At 35.3% G+C, this 26,391-nt stretch overlaps 1 protein-coding gene across 3 annotated transcripts in view; it reads left to right on the forward strand.

The window, feature by feature from the left end:
* The window catches only part of PTPRZ1 (protein tyrosine phosphatase, receptor-type, Z polypeptide 1), a 209,151-nt gene that overhangs the window by 43,783 nt on the left and 138,977 nt on the right, over positions 1-26,391 (forward strand). For all 3 annotated transcript variants that reach the window (XM_011937398.1, XM_011937399.1, XM_011937400.1), the window contains exon 2: positions 21,439-21,504. In XM_011937398.1, coding sequence (XP_011792788.1) covers positions 21,439-21,504 — 66 coding nt within the window. The remainder of the gene's footprint in view (positions 1-21,438; positions 21,505-26,391) is intronic.

Here is a 26,391-nt window from a genome sequence, read left to right on the forward strand (position 1 = left end):
GTGTTAGCCAGGGTGGTCTCGATCTCCTGACCTCATGATCCGCCCGTCTCGGCCTCCCAAAGTGCTGGGATTACAGGCTTGAGCCACCGCGCCCGGCCGAACCAATGATTTTAATCTTGAACATACGAAGTTCTAACCAAATGTGTCAAGTGTTGCCAAATAAATATAGAGGAAGAGGATACCATGTTTTATATTAAAAAGGGTTAATCATTTGTCTGTAGAATAATTTCTCTTCAAGGTTCCAGTGAAATGTATTAGCGATGGTTAGTTAACTATAACCTGACCACATAGTTACCTTATATAGTCAGGTTATACAACAGGTCACCTGCTGTCAACTTCATATCTTTCTAGTTCTACCCCTCCTGTAGCAGCTATGTGCATTGTACGTAGGAGATTTTATAAAATGTGTAGATCAATCTGTTTGGAAAAGAATATCAACTATACATCATCTGTATTTCTTAATTTTATCCTATTTTTTTCTCTTTCTTTTAAGAATACTATATGTATCCAACTTTTATATTCCTTTTTGTATGTGTTGTATTTTAGTTTCTGCATAAGATTTATTTTTTACCTAGCCTTTCTAATGGGGCTTCAGATGTTAATACTCCAGTCTTACAGGTCCTCTCCTCTAGAATGGTATCTTTTACCTCTATAATGACTTTCTCTTTATTTCCATTACCCTTTAAATATAAGTAACCATACTTCAAGTAAGCAGCTTTTAAAAATTAAAAATTTGAATAAATTGCTATTTCAAAATGGATTACTGAATAATTTTAAATCTAAAAATGTTTTCAATAAGCACATTTCAGGCTAGAATAACGTTACTAATGACACTTTATTAATAGTGCTACTCATCTTTCTGGGATAAATGTGAGATACTCTCGGATAAGGATTGGGAAAGTCCAAATATAGTTTTGTATATGGAAATATATATAAAATATATAGTGTGGAATTTTTTATTGAATATTCATTGGTGCCTGAATATCTCATGGCAATTTATTTAGGATTTGCAGAATATTTAGCAGACATGTTAGACTTTAGTATTGTCACATTTTGGATTATTTCTGATTATTCAATGTATTAAATATATGTGCTAATGTAATTTTGGAATCAATTTGCTTGCTTTCTTCTACCTTCAAATTAAACTTAAAATCGGAGTATAATGGCACAACACAATACAAGCCTTAAAAAACTGGAGGACAAAGTTATTTTTAGCCTAGAATTGTGAGGATAGAACAAGACAATTTAAAAACTTTTATCTTGTTGTTTTTTCAGAAGCTGCTGGAGTATATGCTCCAGTGCTCACCAAAATAAGGGAATAAACCAGAAAGGGGATTCATGAGATTCAGGAAACCAGAGTTGCAGCCAGTGAAACAGCAATCAGAATGACCTGAGTACACAAGCTAGGCAGCAGGCTGTGCTGCCCTCAGTCCAATTGGAACAAGAGGATTTCAGGGAGGAAAGTGGAAATTTTGTATTACTTATTCATTTCAGGGAGTAAAGTGGAAATTCTATATTACTTATTCATTGACTGCATCAGACAATATATTGACCCATATGTGTTTTGAAAATCTACAAGTGTTTTACAGATTTGGAGAAAATTAGCAATTGATACTGGGAAAATAATCAAATTTAGAAGGCCTTAATTAACTGCAAGAAAAAGTTGAATAGAAAGTATAATCATAATACACTACTTTGCTCAACAGTCGTGAATATTTACATAATGAAAATACCTCTAAAATATGATATTTATACTCTAGGTTTGGAGAGAATGGAACTATTTAAGTTAGAGCATAAATACTTATCCATGAAAGTAAAAAGGTAATATATAGTATCTAAAATTTGTAAGTCAAGAAATTACAATAAGAGTATGTTATCTGAAAATATGGCGTGAAATTACAGAAGAGAGAGCTGAAGAATTGAAAATTGTGACCTGTGGGACACTGGGCTAGAGAGGTGGAGTGAAATGAAGCAGAGTCCAGCTGCTTTCCGTTATGAGTCTTGGAGTAGTCCTTGAAGTTTTAAACTATATGCATGCATAATAAAAAAGTAAATATTTTTTAAAAGGGCAAAAAATACTGTGATAACTCTTGACAGTTTGCAACGTAGAAAAGAATGGAAGAGGCTGTCTTCATCTTTTGAAGCTCATTTCCTGGTAATCTCCCCTGCCTGCTCTCAGCTTCAGCCATTCTGGCCTCTTTGTTATTCTTCCATCACATGGGGCTTGGTCTTGTCTTAGGAACTTTGCACCTGTGCCAGCACTGCTCTTCCCTCAGGTGTCTGCAGACTTCTTCGCTGATCTCTTTCAAGGCTTTGCTTGAATGTCACTTCTCAGCAAGGTTCCCCTTGACCACACATTCTAAAATTGCACCTGCTTGTGCATCTGCCTTATTCTACTCTAATGCTTTTCTCCATAGTGTTTATCACCTTCTTAAGTACTGCATGATTAAGTCATTTATTATGGTTTTTGTTAACTTTCTATCTCCCCTTACTGCAATGTGAACACAAGGACAATATGTTTGTGGTTTGGATGGCTGCGGGGGGTCCACCAGTGCATCTCAAGTGCCTATGTATATGAAACATATATATGGAACACTTTTTATTTTAATGAGCTATTCAGTATTTCAGTAAGCTATTAAATGGTGCTTGGCATGCAGTATGTAATCACTATATATTAGTTGAAGGTATCAATTAGCTAAATGAAGAAAGAAAAGACTAAAGAAAGGAAGGGAAGAAAAAAGAGAAGGTAGGACAAAACAAGGGACACCAGTTAGGAGGCAGATGCATTATTTCGTAAGATGGTGGTGGTTTGACTTTGGGTAGAGGCAAGATAAATGGAGAGAAGTGAATGAATTTGAAATAGGCTTGAACATAAAGTTGGCATTCTAATGAAAAATATGATGATTTCTAAAATCAGTATTTCATCCATTTCATAAGCAGGAAATACCTGAAAATAAGGAACGTCAAGATTCTAGTATATGTTATTAGAAGTGAATGGCATTCAGAGTCATGGAAAATAAAGTTAATGAATGATGAAATGCTGTTTAAACCCACAGAAGTTCTAGACATCGAATGAAAATAAGAATGATACAGTAACTTAGCTAATGACAACAATAAAAGCTTTTGTAGAGTTTTCCTACAAGTTTTAGAGTTTAGCTTGCCCGTAAGTTACAAATATGAGAATTTGTGTGCTTTGAAATATAAAAGCTCATACCTAAGAGTAATGAAAGGTTTAATATTGTACTTACTTAGTAACGTTTTCTTCTATTAAAAATATAGTATTCTATTCTTATTTATAATTTTATGGAAACCAATTTCACTAACATTTATAAAGTATGATTTGAAAATAAATTATATTTCTTAATATATGCACGGTTATGACCTCCATGGATTTAAGATTTGGCATAATTTAAAAATCCATATTTTCATTTTGACTGTATATTTGAAAATACTGATGACAGAGTAACCTGATTGCACTGTAACTGGCCATTTTTGTGAAATAAAGTACTTTTTCCTTGTCTCAGTAGTCATAACTAGTTACCTGTATATTGTGGTTTTCTTCCATATAAATGTTTCTAGATTGCATACATTTAAAATAACTTTTCATGCCTAATTCTGATGCACATCTTTAGCAAACATGATCAGCAACCTTCCCACTGTCTCTGATTTTTAACTTCTTCCTTTTCTTATTCTTTCCTTATCTTCTTTCCTTTTCTTATCCTTTCAGAGCCCATTCCTTTTCTGAAACTTAGATGAGAGATAGGAAGGTATGGTTGTAAAAGCATTACATCTGTCATATCATCTATCACATATCATATAAGAAAATGAATTATATATTGGAAACCTTTTAATTTTATACACATATATATGAAATACATTCATATGACATATGTTTCACTTTAATAAGGTATTCAATATCTCAATAAGCTATTCAATATTACAGGCACCTAGATAGCTAAAAGGTCAGTCATTACATTTATTTCAGTGTAAGAACTTAATGGGGAAAAATTTAAGTTCTGTTAATGAGTTTCTAATAAAAGTAGACCTATTTTGAAAGCAGAAATGTCTGTTTCCATATTATATTTGAAATAAAAAATTATGATGAAACATTTTCCAGTGTATGAAAACTAAGATTCTTTTATCCATAAGGGGCTAATGTGTAGTTGAAGGTGTCCATAATTGAACAGCAGGAAGTACTAGATAAACTCAAGAAAGCCCAGTAAATCCTAGAAGGAATTAGAAATAAATTTCATATATTTATTGTTAACTGCAACCATTTTATATGAAAATTATAACAAGGCAAATTTGCATTTCGTTATCAATGTAGTGTCCCTATCCACTGTTCTTTGATAGCAGTCCAGTATGGGAAACACAATATAAGAAATGGTTATGAAGTTGATAACGTGTTTAGCGTGCTTTGCACTCATTCTGTATCCAGTAATCTCTTTTTATTCATTGTGTTAAATATTCATGAGCACTTATTCTGTGCCTGATACTAAGATATAGAGGATCTAAGGGTGTACTAGTTTCTGCTCTTAAAGTAATCCAGAGACAGAAGAGAGACATACAGGTGTATGTTCATTGAAAGATGACAACTGCCACTTGAAAAATGTATGGAAATAGAGATGCTCAGTGCATTTGGTAAAGGAGGGGGTAAGACTAAGGGAAGGGGAATTTTGAGGGTAGCAGTGCTGAAGTATGTTACAGGGGCTTAAAAGAGCAATTCAGCGAAGAGAGAGAGATTGAAGTCCACAAAATCCTGGAGAAGGTAGGAGGATGGGAAAAGAGTGGTGGCATTTGTCTCTATGAGATGCAATGAGAAAGACGGTGATGAAAATAGTAGTTAAAAGGTGAAGAGGAGGGAACTTGAAAAATTTCCCGTTTTCTGTTTTCTTGGTGAGAAGAGAATGTTCAGTCTGCTCCTGATCATAAAAGGAAGGATTTAGCAGTCACTGATCTGAAAAAGATTGGGGAACAGAGACGGGTCAATGAATTTTGGGTGGCAGGGAACATTCCTCTGAGATTATAAATCCTAAATTTGTCGTTTATTCATGCAATGAATATTTACAGAGCATGTTTGCCTAGGTTAGGTGTTGAATATACAGCAGAGAGCAAGATAGACACATTTTGAATTCTCAAGCGGTTCATGTCTTCATGACACAGTAAACAAATATTAAAAAATTATTACTCAATTATAACTGTGTGTGTGAGAAAGACTGTAAAAGTCAAAGAAATGGTATTAAGATACCACATGATGCATGAGAAGGATTGGGATTGGGTGAGGAGGCAGAGAAAGGAGAAAGTAGAGATACCCAGTTGGAGAAATGGCTGAGCAAAGGCCCTGAGACCAGGTGCTTGAGGATGGCAAGGCTTCCCAGTCGGTGTGCTGTGGTGCCACTCGTGAATTACATGTGTGCCACATATTCACCCGCTCAGCTCATATGTGTTATCCCAAGGCACAAAAAAATTACCACTTTCTAATTGAGGCATGATATGAAGTAGTTTGAGAAGCTTTGCATTAGGGGAACTGACTTCAGAAAGTTTTCATCTGTAGCACCAGCAAGGTGTATGGAATGAATAAGATATCTGGACATTGTATTAATTTGGTCCTTCTTGTGTGTTTACAGTCATTGAATTAATTGGTTTAATTCAGCAAATAGGTAGTTGATAAAATGAAGCTGCATTTAACCTGTGCTAGTTTTATAAATATTATAAATTGGCACAGAGATGGTCCACAAAATGGAAGTTTATCTTGGGATTGCTTATGGAAAGATTAGAAAAATTATCTTACCTTAGCAGGTATGTGGGAAAGTTTTCTCTCATTTCTTTTCCATTGAGTATTGTCAGTAAAATAGAATAAGATTGAGTTAAATTTCAAATTATTTAACATTCAACCAGAAGAATTCTTAACTTATTCACACTTACATATTAAATAAGGAATTCAGAAAATCATTAATAAAGTTCAGGCAAAAACCATCTAACTGAATTCCCAGGAAAAAAACTGCAACTGTTTCCTAGAATTATCCAGCTACATAGTCTGTATTCACTTTTTATTTGCATACTTTATCCTTTTTACCTCTGTGTGTAGCACCTATTTAAAAGAAACAGAAATCTGGCCTGGTTTGGTGGCTCACGCCTCTGATCCCAGCACTTTTGGAGGCTGAGGCGAGTGGATCCCTTGAACCCAGGAATTCAGCAGCAGCCTGGGCAACATGGTGAAACCCTGTCTCTAAATAAATATGTAAAAGAAAGAAACAGAAACCAGACATTTCTTTTTTAAGCTGTGGGTTGCTACACGTCTGTGAAATCATAGGTGTTTACCACTGTCTTAAATCACTGGTTTGTGATTACTTGATATTTTCTGGATTTTTAAAACATTACTTCTTTTTTTAATTGGTGTAGAAGTAATGTTTTAGCATACTATAAATTTCTGGTAGAAATTTGTATTACAAAGGTGCATACTGTTTAAGGTCCCAAGTAAGCTTTATGTATAGAAAAGATTCCTCTGCTCTTTCTTTTTGTCTTCAAACGTAAACTTCTGGAGACCTGGAGAGAATGAAAGGCGTCCGAGTGTGTGTCCATGGCAATCCGCTAGCTGTGTAGAGGAAGTTACAGTGGCATTAAGCCATGAAAAGGATCAATTGTTTTTGTGAAAAATCCTTGGGACGTGCCTTGAATTTAAAGAATCAAATTCATTAAAATCATAAATCATCTGTTAATCTTATTTTGCTGAAATATCCTTGGTGGTCCGTGGTATTTTAAAGACCAAAATTGTAAAAAATATAATTAAAATAACAACATAATGGGATTGTTGAAGACCATGAAATAATATCCTCAATGCCTTTTCTTGAGGGTTTTTACTGGATACTTGCTCTACCTAAGCCTCTCGTAACTACAGAACTGAACATGGTGTGAGATGTGTAACTTTCATTCATTTATTCACTCATGTGCCAGGCACCATGCTGATATTACATGTGAAAAGTTTCCAAGGGTTTCTTGTTACGTCTACAATTACTGCTAAGTTTCCCGTAAGTAATTTGGTGGACTGGAAATGAGGGCAAAATTACATGAAGGGTTTAGAAAACTGCATCAATTATTTTTGGATGTGTCAGGGAGATGGGGGTAGTCTTTCTCCCTGATAATCAAGACCCACTAGAGCACCACCAGATACTGCACACATGCTTCTGAATGACAGCAGCTTTGTGTGAGATGAGAAAGCTGTGTCAGGCTGATGGTATTATCATGATTCCTTAGAATGGATCACCATCCCAAATCACCAGACACTCCCTGATCAGGAGGGAGCAGCGCATTCTCCAGCCACTGTATTACCTGGGAGGTTCCGGTAGGAAGTGAGTGCATAGCCTCAAGGGGTCCGATGGGGGTCCTCTTGGGAAATGCAGAACTTCTTTGCCTACTAATGCCCCTTGTTCTGAGACCAGAGAGGCTTCTGGGAATTTTATCCTCACAAGAAGCATTCATTTCATTTAAATAGTGTGTGAAGCAAGACATTTAAGTTACTTAGAGGTGCATATCATTTAAAATGGTAGGAGTTAGGCCGGGCGCGGTGGCTCAAGCCTGTAATCCCAGCACTTTGGGAGGCCGAGACGGGTGGATCACGAGGTCAGGAGATCGAGACCATCCTGGTGAACACGGTGAAACCCCGTCTCTACTAAAAAATACAAAAAACTAGCCGGGCGAGGTGGCGGGCGCCTGTAGTCCCAGCTACTCGGGAGGCTGAGGCAGGAGAATGGCGTAAACCCAGGAGGCGGAGCTTGCAGTGAGCTCCAGCCTGGGCGACAGAGCGAGACTCCGTCTCAAAAAAAAAAAAAAAAAAAAAAAAAAAGGTAGGAGTTGACAGTTTCTGTAAGCCATTTCTGAGGTTAAAAAACAAGGTAGTTTAAAATAATTTGTATTTCAGCAGTCACTGTTTTCTTGATTTGCCAATGAACTTGAATGACTTATTAAAGAACTTTAGGCATTTGCGCTAGTTTGTGATCCGCTTGAGCACAAAATTATGTGATCTTATTTCCAAGGTTAAATCAGTGTATCCTTGGCTAGATCTGTAATAACTTATCAGATAAACATCTTCTGTCAAAATAATATTTGCCATTAGTGAAATTAATGACAGAAGTATAAACTTCTGAAAGGTATGATCACTTAGATGCTAAAAAAAATCTATTAAGGAAAACATAGGTTACATTTCTATATCTTTGTCTTTGTGTTATATGATACGTAAATTCCAAGGTGTAAATCCTTTCATAAAAACACTTTTTTCTTTCTCCTAGACTTAGAGAGAAACATTGACTTGCCCACAGAGCTAGCTCCTTTGATGTGCAGTGATGCTACCGGTGGTCTGTTTTAAGATGCTCTTTTTTGTCTCGGCAAGGTGGCTCATACCTGTAATCCCAGCACTTTGGGAGGCCAAGGCAGGCGGGTCACAAAGTCAAGAGATCGAGACCATCCTGGCCAACATGGTGAAACCCTGTCTCTACTAAAAATACAAAAATTAACTGGGCATCACGGCACACGCCTGTGGTCCCAGCTACTCAGAAGGTTGAGGCAGGAGAATCACTTGAACCTGGGAGGCGGAGGTTGCAGTCAGCCGACATTGCACCACTGTACTCCAACCTGGCGGCAGAATGAGACTCCATCTCAAAAAAAAAAAAAATGCTCTTTTTTATTTAACCGTTACCATTATCACATTAGACAGTGCAGGAGTATGTTAATTATCTCTAGGTGTCCCAGTGGCCTAGTAAGTCCAAGGCAAAATGCCAGCGGAGTCCTGGCCAGAAACACTGCATTAACTTGTTCAGTCTCTTGACATCCTCACAAACAGAACAATAAACCTGGAGAGAAAGCATATTTGTTCCAAATGAGTTAACTATTCCAAAATAAATAATATCTAACCCTTGGCCAACAATTTGTAATTGTGTATAAAAGCAACTAATGGGATGTATTTTCCAAGACTATTAATTATGTACTGAACAGGAATGCGTTTTAAATGTTGTTCCTCTGAGTGCAGTAAACCTGTGTAATCTGGGCAACCCAATGAGCAACTTTGAGCATCTGCCACTGCAGAGGGCATTCAAATTTTCAGGCAAAATTTGGGAAATGGTGTTGCAGCAGTGGGCCAATAAGACCCAGTGCTCATTGGTCAGGATAGGTCACCAATTACAGGACTTGAAGATAAGCATATTGTGATTGGTGGTTGAAGTGAATCCTCGCTTCTTAAGGCCGACTTTGGGGGTTCACAGAATGGGCATTGTGGAGACACCAGGTTCCATGGAGAATGCAAGTATTAAAGTGAGAAAGAAAAGAGAGTACAACTGAGATGTTTGGCAAAGGGTAGAGGCATGGGATGGGGACTAAAAGTGTCCTGCAGAGGAATGGAAGCCAATAAAATGATTCTGCTAGCCAGCTAGACCATACTTAAGCTGCACTAATTGAGACAATAGGATTTGCAGTTTCCACTCACTTCAAATAAACTTTACAATACAAGGAAATAAAATGATAAATAGTAATTATCATCTCATAGTCTACTGGCAGTGAAACATTTTTACATACCAATAAAGCAGTAGATGTAATCTTTTTTGTACAGTTATGAGCAAAATCAGTGATGAATATAGCTAGGTGCTCATTAACAATTAAAAGCCTACCAACTAGAGATGTCATCAAACTGTTTAATTTTTTTAATTGCTAGTGGAGAAAGTGGTTCTAAAATGAAGAACTCTTCAAAATATAAACAATATAAGCTCTTAAATAAATAGTGATCTTAAGCTGCCTTTAGTTTTTTCTGAAACAAGGAAAGTACTCTGAGAAATTTTACTTTAAAAAATGTATTCAATTTACAGTACAGGTGGGGCACAGTGGATCATTCATGCAATCCCAGCACTTGGGAGACTGAGGCGGGTGGATCACTTGAGGTCGCTTGACATCAGCCTGTCCAACATGGTGAAATCCCGTCTCTATTAAAAATACAAAAATTAGACAGGCTTGGTGGTGGGTGCCTGTAATCCCAGGTGCTTGGGAGGCTGAGGCAGGAGAATTGCTTGAATCAGGGTGGCGAAGGTTGCAGTGAGCGTAGATGGATCACGCCACTGCATTCCAGCCTAGGCGACAGAGCGAGACTTTGCCTCAAAAAAAAAAAAAAAAAAAGTACAACGCAAAGATATAATTAGATTACATAAGGGTGGTTCCTCAAGTTTGATTTAAATTAAATATTTTGGTTTTTCAGTGTTCACATTGTACTGTAGGGGAACAGTTTATCCTTGAGTATCAGGATTTGTATTTTCCATGTGCAGTGAGTGTCCATACTTATCCTTAAAACTAAAGAGCACTTCAGACTAAGAATCAGATAGCATCAGAAAACAAGTGAATAATTTATGACAACAGAAACATGCTATGCACTTTAGATAAATGTCACATTGTTGTTTCATTTAAGAAAAGTTGCTTCACTATTGAAAGAAAAATTTCAAATGCCTGAAAAATAAAAGTCAGGAAATGATAAGTGTTGTTATAAGCACATTTTTTACAAAGAGCTCAAAATGGTTTTACACATGCCCTATCTCTTGTTACAGTATCATTGTAAGTAAACAGGAGATATATACCCCTTTTTTTAAGTTTTGGAAATACAAGCAAAGGGACGTGACTTGACCAAGGTCATCACTTAAAGAGATATATACCCCTATTTTTAAATTGTGGAAATACAAGCAAAGAGATTTGACTTGTCCAAGGTCATCACTTAAAGGCAGAATCTAAGATTTCGATCTTAAGAATAAAGTGAAAAGAGGCATAAAAAAATATATGTGTTTATAGTTAAAGTTAGACAGATCTCCCTTGCTCATCCTGATTTCTTTTTGCAATATTGCCCAAGCTTAAGTAGTTTTAATGAGCAATAGCAAGTGGCTTATAAAAGATACTGGCAAATTGAAAATGTCTTACATCATTACAGATCCATTGAAAAATTATCAGTTTATTATAGTAAATATGCTTCCTGGGAATAAAATTTTCTTATTTCTAGACCAGTTTTTTAAAAAAAGGAGTTCATGCCAAAAATGAATTTTCAGTCAATACACTGGGAAAGGAGTCAAGAAACTCTGCCTTGTCCAGACATAACCACACAGTGAATCAATCAGCCTCCTGGCAGCAACTTTAACATGACCGACACCTATTTCAGAACAGGTTGTTAACACATAAAACTGCTAGATTGTCCTGCTTAATGGATAGACGCTGACATTTGAGTTTAATTTTATCTAAGCAAAATGTGCTGTTTTAGAAATACGATAAAAATTAAAGTAAGACTACTTCAAAGTTTACCCACAAAATGAAGACCCAGCACATCTGATCATCATGGCCAATAAGATGATCTGTGAGTTTGTTGCACTTCCTGTTTTGCTGTGGTTCTTGTTTTTCATTATCTTGGTAGCTGAAGTGCTTAACTTGCCTACTATGTGTCAACTTGGCTACTATTTCATAAGCTTAACTTTAAAATGCTGTTAATGCTGCATCTATCATGCAGTCTCTTGGAAGAAGATTTTAAAATGGATTTCAAATTTTTCTTTACAGTCTTAAAGATGTAAAATACTTAAAACATATTTACATATTTATCTTTATCTAGTTGTAGAATCAGAGACATTCTTTCAGAGTGCACAGACACTTTAAATTTTTTAAATATTTAACTAACAAAAACTCATCAAATACTTGGAAAACATAAGAACATATGAAAAAATAAAAATCACTCCCAATGGCACCACATAAAGAAATTTACATTTCTGTATATATGTACTATTTATAAAATTGTATCCTGTTGATAATGTTTTATATCATGTATATTTCAAAAAAAAATCAATGAATATTTTTGAAAATATAATGGCTTCACCTCATTTCATATTAGGAACCTTATATAATTTATTTAAACTTCCCCCACTTTTTGTATGTTAACATATTTTATAGTTATTCACCATTATTTTCAATGTTGTAAACATCTTGGTACCTCATGTTAATCTCTGTTAATCTATTAAAATATGTTCTTTGGAATAGAGTTACTGTGTCCAATGATATAAAGAGTTTTAAGGATCTTGATAACCCTTGTCAACTCATTTTCCAGAAAGTTTATAGTAGTTCATTCTTCTACCTATATATAAGGAAACATCTCAAGATTTCTGGATCATCACTGAATATTTAAAAAGTAATAATAAACCTTTGACAACCAGTTAGCTGGAAAACTGCTATCTTCATGTTATTTTAGTTTCTGTTTCTTTGATACCAGTAGTCTCACAGTTCTTTATAAATTTATTAATTGTATTTGCATTTTTAAAACTTTTGTGCTCATATTTTGCCCTTATTGATTTGTAATAATTTTGTGTGTGGAATATATTGTAATATTTGTGTAATGTATTTTAACATTTATCAATAGCTTAATTTTACAATTTGTATTTCATTAAACATTTCTCTATACAAGTTTTAAGTGCTGTATAATCATAGTTAAAAATGTTTCTTCATAATATCCTTTTTTTCATGCATAGAAAGGCATCCCCCATCTTATGATTAATTTAATGTTCACTTTGTAAATAGTTTTTCTGCGTCTTTTTTAAAACATTCTTTATTCCACTTGGAATTTATTTTTATGTATGTGTCAAGTACGATTTAATTTTTTTCACAGTGTTCCCAACCTTTGAACCTTCATAATTTTCCTTATCTAATTGTGATGTTTCCTTTCTCATATATTAAATTTGCATCTATAGTAGGTTCTGTGTTAGTGCTGTTTGCTTTTTTCTATTGATCTGCCTGTCAATTCATTTTTTTTTTAGTAATTGATAACCAAGCCTTTATTAGTTTACACTTTTTCTAAGTGTTCTAGTCAATTATTACTCTCCACTTATTATTCTATATAAATTTTAGAAAAATTTCTTCAGTTAGAAACATCCTAGTGAGATTTGACCTATTCATTAATATGGAAAAAAAAAATCACAACTTCCCCAAATTCAATGTTTCCTTTGAAGAATGTAGTAAGTCTCCTCATTTATTTGCATTTCCTTTTATATTAAAAATAGTTCATATCTTTGTTCCTTTATGAGCTCTCTTGGTGTTTTGTGCTTTTCATGGTAAATGTGAATGGAATCCCATTGTATCCTCTAATTGGCTATTTGAGTGTGCCAGTTGTCCAGAACTTCCTGAGCGACCCCAATCAGAAGGGGGCACGGCAGATGTTCTTGCTCTGCGTCAGATTTCACTGAAAGTACGTGAGCATAAGATTTCAAAACAGCAATCTTATTTACATTGCTAAATAACACTATTATGGTAAGATAATTTAATAGCATATATTAACATAATACATAAATATAATAACATTATTTTTGTCGTTTGATGAATTGTGTTTTCTACTCCCTTTTATATACTTTTTCTTCACAGATTGGGTTCTCTTCTCACTTATAATATTATTTTTAGCTCGTTCCTTTAATTGTTATTTGTACACAGGTTGATATTTCTGTCTCTGTTCCCATTATCGCTGAGCAATCAACATTGGGTTTTTCTCTTATGGAGAAAAAAATTCACTGTTAGTTATAGACATAAAACTAGGTAACTATAATGATTGTAGTACAATAACAATGAGTTTGTGCTTAGTGTTTCGTTGATATTGTAGAAGAAGTTTGACAGGAAAAAATGTGGTACTTCATCTACAGATTTTATTTTATACCTGAAGCTCAAGCGAAACTAGTTCAATACAAACTATCCTCATGCATATCATTTAAGCTCAAGAAATAAATCTTCTGACATTGTCAACTTTTAATTTTAGTATCCAAAAAGTAGAGAATGCTTTAAGTGAACTGTTATGATGCTGTAAAATAATATTTATTAAATTGAGAATATGTCAGTGATTCATTATCATGTAAAGAAACAGGTTACCAAATAGTGTCATTGAATTTAAGTAAAGTCCAAATTTATTATATATAAATATATAACATCTAGAGAAACATATGTGCATGTGCAAAACTGTTAATAGCAGTTATTTATAGTACATAGAATTACAAGTGATTTTTGAAGTATTTTTGCTACCTGTATATTTTCTAATTTGTTTGAAATAGGCATACTTTATTATGTCATAAAGATCAAAATTATTAATATGTTTTAACAAAAAATACCTCAACTTTAGACATATAGATAAATTACATTAGCTTAAATGCATCTAAGTATAGGAAAATACACTACTTATCAAGATTAGCCTGTGACTATTTTGAGCTTTCATTGAAAAGCTTGAATAGTAGACAAATTACCAACATAGAGATTCTGTCTCTGAAAGCATGTCCAGTGTCTAAGAGACAATAAAACCTAATTGCTCACCTCTGAGCCTTTCCTTGGTCCTGTGAGACATACGCATTTAACTGGATGTCTCACTACCAAAATAAGCATATATAAGAAATGACTCCCTTTGTTCTTTTCCATTATCCTTATGTTCAAACTTTCCATCTCCTTAAATGATTTTACCATTTTGATTATATAGTGCCTCAGGCATCTACTTTTCATCTCTTTAAACTTACTCTTAAATAAAGAGGTTACCTGGACTCTTATAACTCATGTTTTTCCAGAATTACCTCTTTTTAATGATATAAATTAAAATATCCTCTTATTTTTGCATAAAGATGCTATTTAAGTTTTGAGACATTCAAAAGTACTTTTATTTTGAAGCCTTTGAAGACAGGAGGAAACCAAAACTCTGCTTTCTAACACTGGAAGGTAGCTGAAATTGGAAAACAAATGGCTTGATATATATACTATAAAAAACGTTATTTTTTAGGTCTTTTGGTGACATCTGAAGTGGTTAACAGTAAGTGCAATGTTTGAACTATTACTATAGCCTAAACAAACCATACTATCTGAATTACTGTAATTAGTTAAATTAGGTTTCATAAATGTCGTTGCATATATACTGAATAAAATTTACATTCCAGATGGGTAAAGATAGGCTATATGATCATTTAACTTGACAGCAAGCCAATCCTTAACACTGAATGACAGGAAGATCCACAGAGAAAGTTTGCCATGTATAATATTGTAGACTCTGTACTCGTGGGCAAATTTAATTTTACTTGGAAAGTTTGTCTTAGCAAATCAAGGTTTTGGGTTAGATCATTTGGGTCATAAACTCAGCTTTCTTATCAAATGGAGAAAGACAACAATAGTAGAACATCCGAAGATACAAAGTATTTAATAACCAGTTGATGTGTTCATAGGTGTTCTTTAATCAAAAGTTGATTCTGGCTGGGCGCAGTGGCTCGTGCCTGTAATCCCAACATTTTGGGATGCCAAGGCGGGCAGATCACTTGAGGTCAGGCGATCGAGACTAGTCTGGCCAACATGGTGAAACCCTGTCTCTAATAAAAATACAAAAATTAGCTGGGCATGGTGGTGCATGCCTGTAATCCCAGCTACTCGGGAGGCTGAGGCAGAAGAATTGCTTGAACCCAGGGCGTAGGTGTTGGGGGAGGTGCGGAGGTTGCAGTAAGCCAAGATCATGCCACTGCACTCCAGCCTGGCGATAGAGCAGGACTCCGCCTCAAAAAAACAGTTGATTCTCTTCTTAAAGGAATTCCTGTTTTTTATTTTATTTTCAGGGAAAATACTTATTTTGTTTCCAGTGACAGATGATTGTGACTGCTGTCACTATCAACCATTGTTTATCAATGCCACTTCAGTCTTAAGCATGTCTTACTGTCACATTCTTTAGTGGATGATAACCACTCTGATGACAGTATACTATCTCCAGAGGGTTTTAAGTCCTTCTTCAAGCCTTCACAAACCACCTATGTTTCTTCACAAGCACACATCCAATCCCTTTCAGTTAAAATATTTATTGGATTATTTCATACTCTTCTTTGAAAATTTTCCTCAAAATATGTGCAACATATGAAGTACATTCAGTGCCATTCAGTCAACTCAGTAGACTACCTCCTCGCTTTTAAAAGAAATCTAGGTAAGAAAAGAGAGTAGGATGAAAGTTAAAAGTGTGAAGATGGATAGTGAGCTGTCACCAAAAATAAGTTCCTGGTGATCTATGAAGATCCTACATGAGCGCTGCCTGGCCTCTCAAATCTTGAGTTCTGTGATTTCTCACTTTTTGGTCCTCATGCCTTTTCCTCTACCTGGAACATTCAGTCCCTTTCCCCAGGTCTCTTCCTTGTCAGTCTTCTTCAAGGTCTTTAATGGTTCATCTCTAATTCTGTCATTTCTTTGCCACATTTCTAGACTTCTGCTACCTTTTTATGTCCTCAGAAATTCTTTAGTAACTTCTTTAAAGGATGTGAAATAGCAAGAACTATCGTCTACCTTGGACAAATTCACTTTAAGAGATACGAAATCCTATACTTCAAACTTAGATCTATGGTTATTTTCTATCTGAAAATTCATTTTCTTAGGAGCACTGTATTTCTCTCTATTATAGTAATATTTTGACCACTTTATGGCAATAACATGTGTATATGTGTTTGTGTGTGTATTTTGTCAGAGCACTGCTGCTAGAATTTTTAGTAGAATGCAGGCGATAAATTGAAGATTTATCTTGCCACTTCAGTCTTCTGTTTCATGTTAATCAGCATGAAACACAGACCTTCTTTAGGGCAAGGCCACAATCAGAAGCATTTTTAGAATTCAAAACATTTATAATGACTTTTTTTAGTAGGAAATGAGCACCCTGATTTTAACTTGGCGGGGAAGTTTAAGAAATTTGAGAAAAGATGTTTTCCTTGATAGGGAGTTATCAAGGAAAACAAAACTTTGATTTCCTTTACATAAGTAAACAAATGAAATATGTATTTATAATACATATACTAAATAAATATATGTATTTTTATATATCCTTGTATAATACATGTTTGCATATATGTAAGTGTTCAAGGTAAGTTCAAGGTGGAATGGGTTAAAAGGAGAATGTTTAGGTTATCTGACATAATATAAACTAAATTTCTCTGAATTTCGTTAGGAGGTTAGAAAGCTGCTTCATAAAGAATATTTTTAGGACAAATTTTAAGATAACCTTAAAAAAGATTTGCTAATATGTATTTTCTTGTTGTATATCATGTGAACAGTCACTTCCTGAAATTTCTTAGTTTTATCACTACAAAACAGTCACACCATAACAGCGTTGTCAAATATTTTAAATGGAAAGAAACAAAATATACAAACTAAAGAAACTGAAATCCACAGAAACAGAAAAAAAATTCTTTATTTCATTATTTTAATGGATCTTAAAATGCGTAAGCACTTTTGATAGATTCTTTTTTATATAGGATTTCCTGGTTTTCAAAGTATATAATGCAACAAAAAAGTGAACCCAGCTTCTTTTTTTCTTGTTCATTGGAGCTATCACATCTCATCTATCAGACCTCTAAGTAGAATTTTTAAAGTGGGGTACTCTCTCACGCCCAAGCACTATGTAATTAGCATATGAATGTGTAACGGATTGTTTGAAGTAACAATTAAGGGAACAATACATAAAGGAACTGAAGAGAGCTACCAACACCTGGGAATCTTGTATTGAAAAAGCTTTCTTAATGTAAGTAATTAAAAACCAAGGATAAATGTTCATTGTGTAGGGATAAAACTCTACAAGGAAAGCTAAAATTCTGCTGATGTTTTGCTGTTATCCTTTAGAATGAATCATTAAAACAAGAGCTTACTGTTTTATTTATTTCAATAGAATGCTTGTTAAATACAGGTTTTGCATGGTATCTGATCTCCTGAAGTCACCACAATGCATAACAAAATGTCTTACATTTCTAAAATATTTATACTTAAAATATATTAGAAATGTCAAGGAATTTTTTTCCTATGGCCAGTGCAAAGTTTCAGTGAAAATTTCAGTTGATTGCCAGGTTAAATCACATATACAGTCCATTCTTTATAATTTATTTGTCCAAGTAATTCCTGCTAATGAACCTGTAGCCCGCTGTATTGTTTTGCACTATTTTGTGTCTCTTGAAGGCAAGCATGCTATAGAGGCTGCTGCTGAGGCAGAGCACCTTAGGAGAGTAACCAGTAGCTCAGAATTTGTAGGAATCCTTGATATTGAGGGAGGATAAATGAAGTGGAAGTCAGGGACCCAGCATTATGGTTTCCATTTTTTATCACTTGCTGCCTGTACAAACCACTTACATTTTTTGGCGTAAATCTTCGTATCTCTAAAATAGGAATTACTTTTTTCTAGACTGTTAGAAGTCTCAGTCAGTAACCTTTTACGGCCCTTTCTAATATCCAATTGTATATGCTCATTTGTAATAAAGAAACTCTTAACCCTAGGATTTAACTTAAATCAGTTTAGTCTTAAATAACTAGCATTTTATGGAACAACCCTATTTGAAAAATAAATTGTGAGCCTAAGATTTCATTTGTAAGTAGAAAGTGAAACAAAATTATGTATGAATATTCATAACAGCATTATTCGTAATAGCCCCAAATTAGAAACAATACAAGTATGCATTACGTGATGCATGGATGAATAAAATATGGTATATTCAATTGTCAAAACAAAAATTGCACCAAAGTTAAACAGGAAGGAAATACTTTATTCAAGGCTGTTGCAGTAGGGGAGAGAAGCTAGATCCGAGTCTGAACTCAACACACATGAAGCAGGCTGGGTCAGGTTTTTAAGTGCTGGAGTGAACTTGTGGAAAAGAACTGCAGGACATTCAGGGCCATAAGCTATCTGTGTTTGCTGATTGGCTTTATCTAAACTACCTCTTGTCATAAAGATATGAGTCTATCTAAATAAATTTAAGTTTATCTAAGTAAATTTGAATCTTTATGACAGGAAGTAGTTTTTACAACTTGGAGCAAGGTGCCCCACTGAAGTTAGTCTCCTACCCTCCTACCTAAACTGGAAGACAAAGGTGCTGTCTCTCTTGTTGATTACTTTTCAAAGAGGTGGTTCCCAGGTCCTTGAGAGGTACATTTCTGGATTATAAAGTTACCAGGTGGCTATTAAAAGGATTTATGTCTCACAGGAGTAGAGCAAGAATAACAAACCAGACACAGTGGCTCATGCCTGTAATCCCAGCACTTTGGGAGGCCGAGGCGGGCGGATCACGAGGTCTGGAGTTGGAAACCAGCCTGACCAACATGGTGAAACCCCGTCTCTACTAAAAATTCAAAAAAATTAGCCAGGCATGGTGGCACGCGCCTGTAATTCCAGCTACTCAGGAGGCTGAGGCAGAAGAATTGCTTGAACCCGAGAGGTGGAGGTTGCCATGAGCTGAGATCACACCATTGCACTCCAGCCTGGGTGACAGAGCAAGATTCTGTCAAAAAAAAAAAAAAAAAAGAACTACAATTACAATATTCCTACAGTGAATTCTATAATAAAGGGAAATCAAGGGCCTATGGTCAGGAACAACTCTTTCTAAAGTTTAGTCAAACCAAGGGGAAGTTTAAGGCTGTCTTGGTCACCCTATGATAGAATATTATTGGACAGTGAAGGAGGATGAAGTATTGATACAGGCTGTACCATGTATAAACCTCAAAAACATTATGTGACGTGAAAGAAGGTGATAGCAAAAGGCCATGTATTGTATCATTCTGTTTATATGGAAATGTCTAGAATAGTCAGATCTATATAGACAAAAATATTAGTGTTTTCCTAGGGCTGGGGGATGGGCGTGGTTGTGGGGTGGCAGCTAAGGGTATGGAATTTCTTTTTAGACTGATGAAAATGTTCTAAAATTGTTTGCAGGAATGGTTACAAAACTTTGCAAATATTCTAAAAGCCACTGACTTGTACACGTTAATGGATGAATTGTGTGATGCATATATTATATTTTAATAAAACTATTGTAAAAAATAGATTTATGTTGAAGTGTGTTATATAGCCAATAGAATATTTACTTAATATGTAGATTTTAAAAACTTTAAACACGACCAACACCTTTATTTTTCCAAAGTACATTTTGGCTTTGGATAACCTTTGAATTTTAAGTGTGCATTTCTGATAGCTGGCCTGCCTTTTAGTTTTTAAGACATACTCATTTATTACCATGTTGTAATAATCAGAGAGTATATAACATGGAAGAAAGAAAAATAAATTCTGAAATGTCCTTGAGATACTTGCATCCAATAGAGAAAACAAATGTATACAGATAATAAGAAGTAATTTCATACTATATAAACAGAGTGTCAATGTATGAATGAATAATATTCTACAAGGACATTTGTAAACTATTTGTAGCTTTCTCTACATAAACAGCTCTGCCATCACCAATCAGGTTCCAAACCTATCCTGCAAAGATTTATTTTACCCACTACGTAGCTGAAATGAAGTATTAATGTCACTACAGTCAGGGATTAAGGGACAATCGTACCAGGAGGAGAATGAATCTGAACACTCCCATTTGTTGGATGCAGGCGTGGCTCCCAGCAAAATTTTGAATTATGCAGAGTGAGACTGGTTTTCACCCATCTTCTTTTGCCTATCCCTTGCCCCATGTTCTAGATCTAGAGACTCTCTGGGTCATGGGGCATTCACTACCTTTATGGCCGTAAGTTTCCCATTGCATTACCTAACTCAAGCATCTCTGTTCCTCCAAGGGACAGATTCACTCATGCTATCTGACATAACATTTCTCCCAAACAACATATGCACATTTAAATTCTACTTTCTGACAGCAGCTAATTTTGTTTTGCATTAGGATGGAAGCAAACTTTGAAAGCATGATCAGGCCGGGTGCGGTGGCTCAAGCCTGTAATCCTAGCACTTTGGGAGGCCGAGATGGGTGGATCACGAGTTCAGGAGATCGAGACCATCCTGGCTAACACGGTGAAACCCCGTCTCTACTAAAAAAGTACAAAAAATTAGCCGGGCGTGGTGGCGGGCGCCTGTAGTCCCAGCTACTCCGGAGGCTGAGCCAGGAGAATGGCCTAAACCTGGGAGGCGGAGCTTGCAGTGAGCCGAGATCACGCCACTGCACTCCAGCCTGGGCGACAGAGCAAAAAAAAAAAAAAAAAGCATGATTAATTCTGGGTAAACTAGAAGCATTTTTCAGATAAAACTTGGATTGTAAATGTAAAGGTATCTTTAATCAATAGGATTTCAGGCATTAGACTTAGGGAATGGTAACAAAACTTTGGAGGTATGACAAGCTGTCCTTTCTGACTCCAGTCCCTCTTTGGGGCTGAACCCCTCTAAGCTGCTCTTTCATTACCTAAATATGTACCTTGTTTCTGCCTGAATGTCAGCATCCTTTAAACACATCCTCTAAAATTTCACTAGCTACCAGAACAAGCGCATTGGAATATATAATGTAATGGTGGTGGTTGAGGTTGAGAGAACACATTGAGAAGATGACATGGAAATAAGTAATCAAGAACTATTTATGGTATGAATAATTTGGGCATCTTTTATTTTTGGACATATATTTTTCTACATACTGATTCCTTGGTTTTTCTTTTTTGTAGATTGGGCTAATGGATACTACAGACAACAGAGAAAACTTGTTGAAGAGATTGGCTGGTCCTATACAGGTAAACATATTACTTATATAATGAGATTTAGCAGAAACTTTTATTGTTTTGTATCTGTTTTTATATATAAAAGGAAGCTTTGTAGCACAACACATCATGTCAACTTAGCTAAATGGATAGTTAGATTAATTAATAGATATATAAAATACAAAATGATATCTTATGGGCTTTCCATAAACAAATTTGGTAATGTAGGGCTTATTGACATCCACCCAAACTGTATTTGAAGCTCAGGCCCAAGCTGTCTATATACCTTCAAGAAATAGCATAACCTGGGGCTCTGTTTTTTCAACAGTGAAATGGGGGGCTGTTCTGAGCATTAAATGAGATAAATAAAGTGTGAAGCACTTGTCAGCGAGCCTACTTCTAAACAGAAACCTCTCAATAAATGTTAGCTGCTGGAGTTGTTATGATCATGCTAATGATTATTTTTGTTCCTTTAACAAATATTGATAGGATTCTTGCTCTCAGAAGGAACATTCTTCTGAATTACTATTGTTTATTCATTGGCATTAGAGTATAAAATGATTTTGTCACATTACTAGACTTTGCTTGGAACATTATGAACATCTGAAGTTGGCTTGAAATAGTTAACAACCAAAAATCATTATCAGAAACTCTGGGAGAGAAAGTTCTAGCCCTGAGTGGAAGAATATGAGTAGAATTTAGGTGAGCCATGACTTGCCTAGTAACCATCTGGGATGGAGTTGAGTATTAGAGTTGGGTACTCATTAGCAATAAGCTTGGGTTGATAAGATAAAATCATTACAAGGGCTTTACCATGAGTCTGGTCAATTTTACTTAATAGATGAAGCAGAAGCATGTTGAATTTTGTAGATAAGGATGTATTTTCTTTCTTTTTAATTGCTACCTTAAAAGTAGTAAATGTTCATTGTAGAAAATTTAGAAAATAGGTTCAAGTACAAAGAAGAACGTAAAAATCATTATTTTATTCTCCTCAGGAATAGCCACTTAAAAAGCTGCTATAGTCCTTTTAGGACAGTTTTTATTATCCAGAATTTATATATTTTATTTGTAGAGTTATGCATCCAATTTACTCTTAAAATTATATTTATTTCCTCATTTTAATTATTCTTGCTGATCGTGATAGTTAATCTGCTTACTAATCCATTGAATAATTTTTTTATTATGTAACCACTTCCTTATTTTTGCATATTTAAGCTTCAATAGCAGTGACAGATAGATGAATTGACAGATATGTTTTTATTTTTATTACTTCTGTGCTATAGAATTATTGATATGTAATTACCGAGTAGAAAAGAAAAAAATTTCAGGCTGGATACGGTGGCTTAAGCCTGTAATCCCAGCACTTTGGGAGGCTGAGGTGGGTGGATCACGAGGTCAGGAGTTCAAGATCAGCCTGGCCAACATGGTGAAAACCCATCTCTACTAAAAATACAAAAAAAATTAGCTGGGCATGTTGGCGCACACTTGTAATCCCAGGTACTTAGGAGGCTGAAACAGGAGAATTGCTTGAACCCAGGAGGTGGAGGTTGCAGTGAGCCGAGATCATGCCTCCATCTCAAAAAAATAAAAAATAAAAAATAAAATAAATAAATAAATAAATGTGTGATGCACACTGCCTAAATGCTTCCTAGACAGGTTACACGCATCTGTCATATAAATACTCCACTGTATACTACCCAAGATTGATGATTGCCATATCGAAAATCTTTGCGAATTCAAGATTTTTAAAAATCATGTCTTGTTATTTTAATTTGCTTTTTTCAAATTACCACTGAAGTCATGATTTTAATTTTTTATTAGCCATTTGCACTATACCTCTTCAGTGCAATAAGTTAAATTAGAACCTGGAAGACAATCAAGATATCTGTCAGAGCAGGAAGAGTGAACAAATTAAGGCATATCTTGACTGTGGAGTACTCTGCAGATGGGTATGAGGTAAACCTCTGTAATATTGTACAGAAAGACCTGCTATTAATTTACTCATTTATAATAAGGACCCATATATCTATAAAATACTATTTTTGATATTTTTAAATCCTAAAAAATACATAGAAGCAAAAATTGTTCATAATTCAACTCCATTTTGAATTATTTAAATGGAATTATTTTCTTTTTTATTTTGCTATGTAAACAAATTATACCCAATTTAATAAGCATCAGCAAACTCTATTTACTTGAGGAATTTCTTTTTTCAGTAAACATGAATTTTAATCAAAAGGGTTGTTGGACCAAAGGGCCTACCTGTTTATAATATTAATAGATATGGTTAAATTAATTTCAGAAAATTGTGTTAAAATTACCTATTTCCCCATGTTTTCATTAATACTAACTCTAAAAATCTAGTCAATTTGATTAACCAAAAATGGAATCTAACTTTTAATTTGTGTTTCCCTGATTACCTAAAAATTTTTCCGTTATGTTTTTGTATGTATTACCAATTAGGTATATGTTTATTAACTAATGTAGTACTGTCCTTTAAGAAAACTTTATAATTTTATATACTTTATAACTTTACATCTGACAGTTGTAACTCATTTTGTCTTTCTTTTCCTACGAAAGAGAAATCCTAGTATCTTATAAAAATCATGGCTGTTTTTTAATGCCCCTAATAATTATGAGAAACATGTTAGGAGGGACTAAGAATGCTTAGAGTGCATCCCTGACCATGGAAGATGACATTACAAGGGGAAATCCCTAGGTTTCCTGGAAAATATCTGCCAGTGTCACCATCTGGGCAATAGTTAATGCAGGACATCTTTTTAAATGGTTAATTTAAGTATTGCTAGTTGTGGTTTGGGAATGCTGCTTCCAGGATAAGCTTTTCCCCAAGAAGTTCTTCATGAGTATTAGAGTTCTACAAATTTGGGCCTTTTACGTTTATATTTTTATTTTTAATTCCTAAGAATATGACAAGCCATCTTTTAAAAATTCACTACTCTGTTGTTTTTAAGATAATGTTTGCTCCATTAAGAGTAATATAGGGCCGGGCACGGTGGCTCAAGCCTGTAATCCCAGCACTTTGGGAGGCCGAGACGGGTGGATCACGAGGTCAGGAGATCGAGACCATCCTGGCTAACACGGTGAAACCCCGTCTCTGCTAAAAAATACAAAAAACTAGCCGGGCGAGGTGGCGGGCGCCTGTAGTCCCAGCTACTCGGGAGGTTGAGGCAGGAGAATGGCGTAAACCCGGGAGGCGGAGCTTGCAGTGAGCTGAGATCCGGCCACTGCACTCCAGCCTGGGCGACAGAGCGAGACTCCGTCTCAAAAAAAAAAAAAAAAAGAGTAATATAGAACTGTTTTAAAAACATGATACCTAGAGATATTATCACAGAATAAAAGTCAGCCTGGTTTAGGGTTCTTAACAGCTAACTTTCTAGTTTCAGAAGCGAAACTAGAAGCAGGTTATTTTCCTCTAACCAATCAATTTCCAAACAGAGAACTCAGATATTTACCAAGTATGTATGAGTAAAATGAAAAACAAACTTTAATGCACCCTCCACTCTCCCTAAACCCAGAGTTAGAAAACGGAGGACCTACTGCCTAGGGAGAAAGAAAATTATAGTTCTCAGCTCCAAGCAAGGGTGGATGTATGTTGACTAATGGAGAGATGGTGGTGTGTGTTTCCCAGCAGCCCAGGGGCCCTATGCATCTTGGGTGTGCCTCATCAGGTTAGGAGAAGACAACAGTTTAACCAGGGTTTCAGCAGATATGATAGCAACAACACATACCATTGTGCAATATCTTATTATCTTAGGAGACAGCCACAGAGCTGCTCCTTTTAATGGGCTGAGTATAGGCACGGCATCTATAGAGTGGCTAGGCTTTGACAGATGGGTCTTTACAGAAACAATGCATAGTTCTTTGCTTTAAAATCAAGTTGAATCATCTTGCTCATAACCTAAGGCTTATTGGCATTAGCTTCTTTCAGGAAAGTCTAGTGATCAAAGGGATAGACTCATTAAAATGTGGTATTTGTTGTAGGCAGTGGGGTGGCAGATCTCAAAAAGGGATGTTCCAGAGTCAGAGTGAGGATGGAAGCTTACCAAAGTTTTAAAGAGTGAATTGCTTTATTTACATTAGTGCTTCCTATTGGTTTGGAAAATTATTCCTAGAATATTTGAGGATCCTAGGAAAGAAACAAAGATGAGGACATTTTACAGCTCTTTTTTTAGCTCAAACTGAGAGGACATAATTATTTTGTCTGAACTACTACACTATCTAAGAGAAAACAAATAAATGAAATTCTTTATCCAAGTGAATGTATTTCACCCAAGCAAATTACATCAAAAACAAACCTTTAACGTGGATTATTCACTATAAAATGAATTGTCACTTTTTATTTTTAGTACAAGTATTTAAAGTTTGGTAGTATTTTTTAAATTTCTATGCCATTATTCCATCTAGAAAATGAACGGCCATGCTAGCTGCTTAAAATAACTATGAAAATAATAAATTTTAGTCTTATTCTTAAATGTAACTAATTTTGTGAGTGGCTTGAGGAAACTGGACTTGACCACATTCAGTTCTAGTTTCATCTTAACAGTTTATCTTGCTGAGCTGTATGTTTGTGTTCCTTCCCATATTGTCTCATCATTTAAATTAGTCAAATTAGTGGCAGTCACAGAAGAAATGACTTACCCTTCAGTGTTTGAACATACAGGATTCTATTAATAAAAATTACTAAGTACAGGTCTGGCGCGGTGACTCAAGCCTGTAATCCCAGCACTTTGGGAGGCCGAGACGGGCGGATCAGGAGGTCAGGAGATCGAGACCATCCTAGCTAACCCAGTGAAACCCCGTCTCTACTAAAAAATACAAAAAACTAGCCGGGCGAGGTGGTGGGCATCTGTAGTCCCAGCTACTCGGGAGGCTGAGGCAGGAGAATGGCGTAAACCCGGG

This window comes from Colobus angolensis, unplaced genomic scaffold, assembly GCF_000951035.1.
Source record: "Colobus angolensis palliatus isolate OR3802 unplaced genomic scaffold, Cang.pa_1.0 Scaffold163, whole genome shotgun sequence".
In the NCBI taxonomy this organism is placed as follows: Eukaryota; Metazoa; Chordata; class Mammalia; order Primates; family Cercopithecidae; genus Colobus; species Colobus angolensis.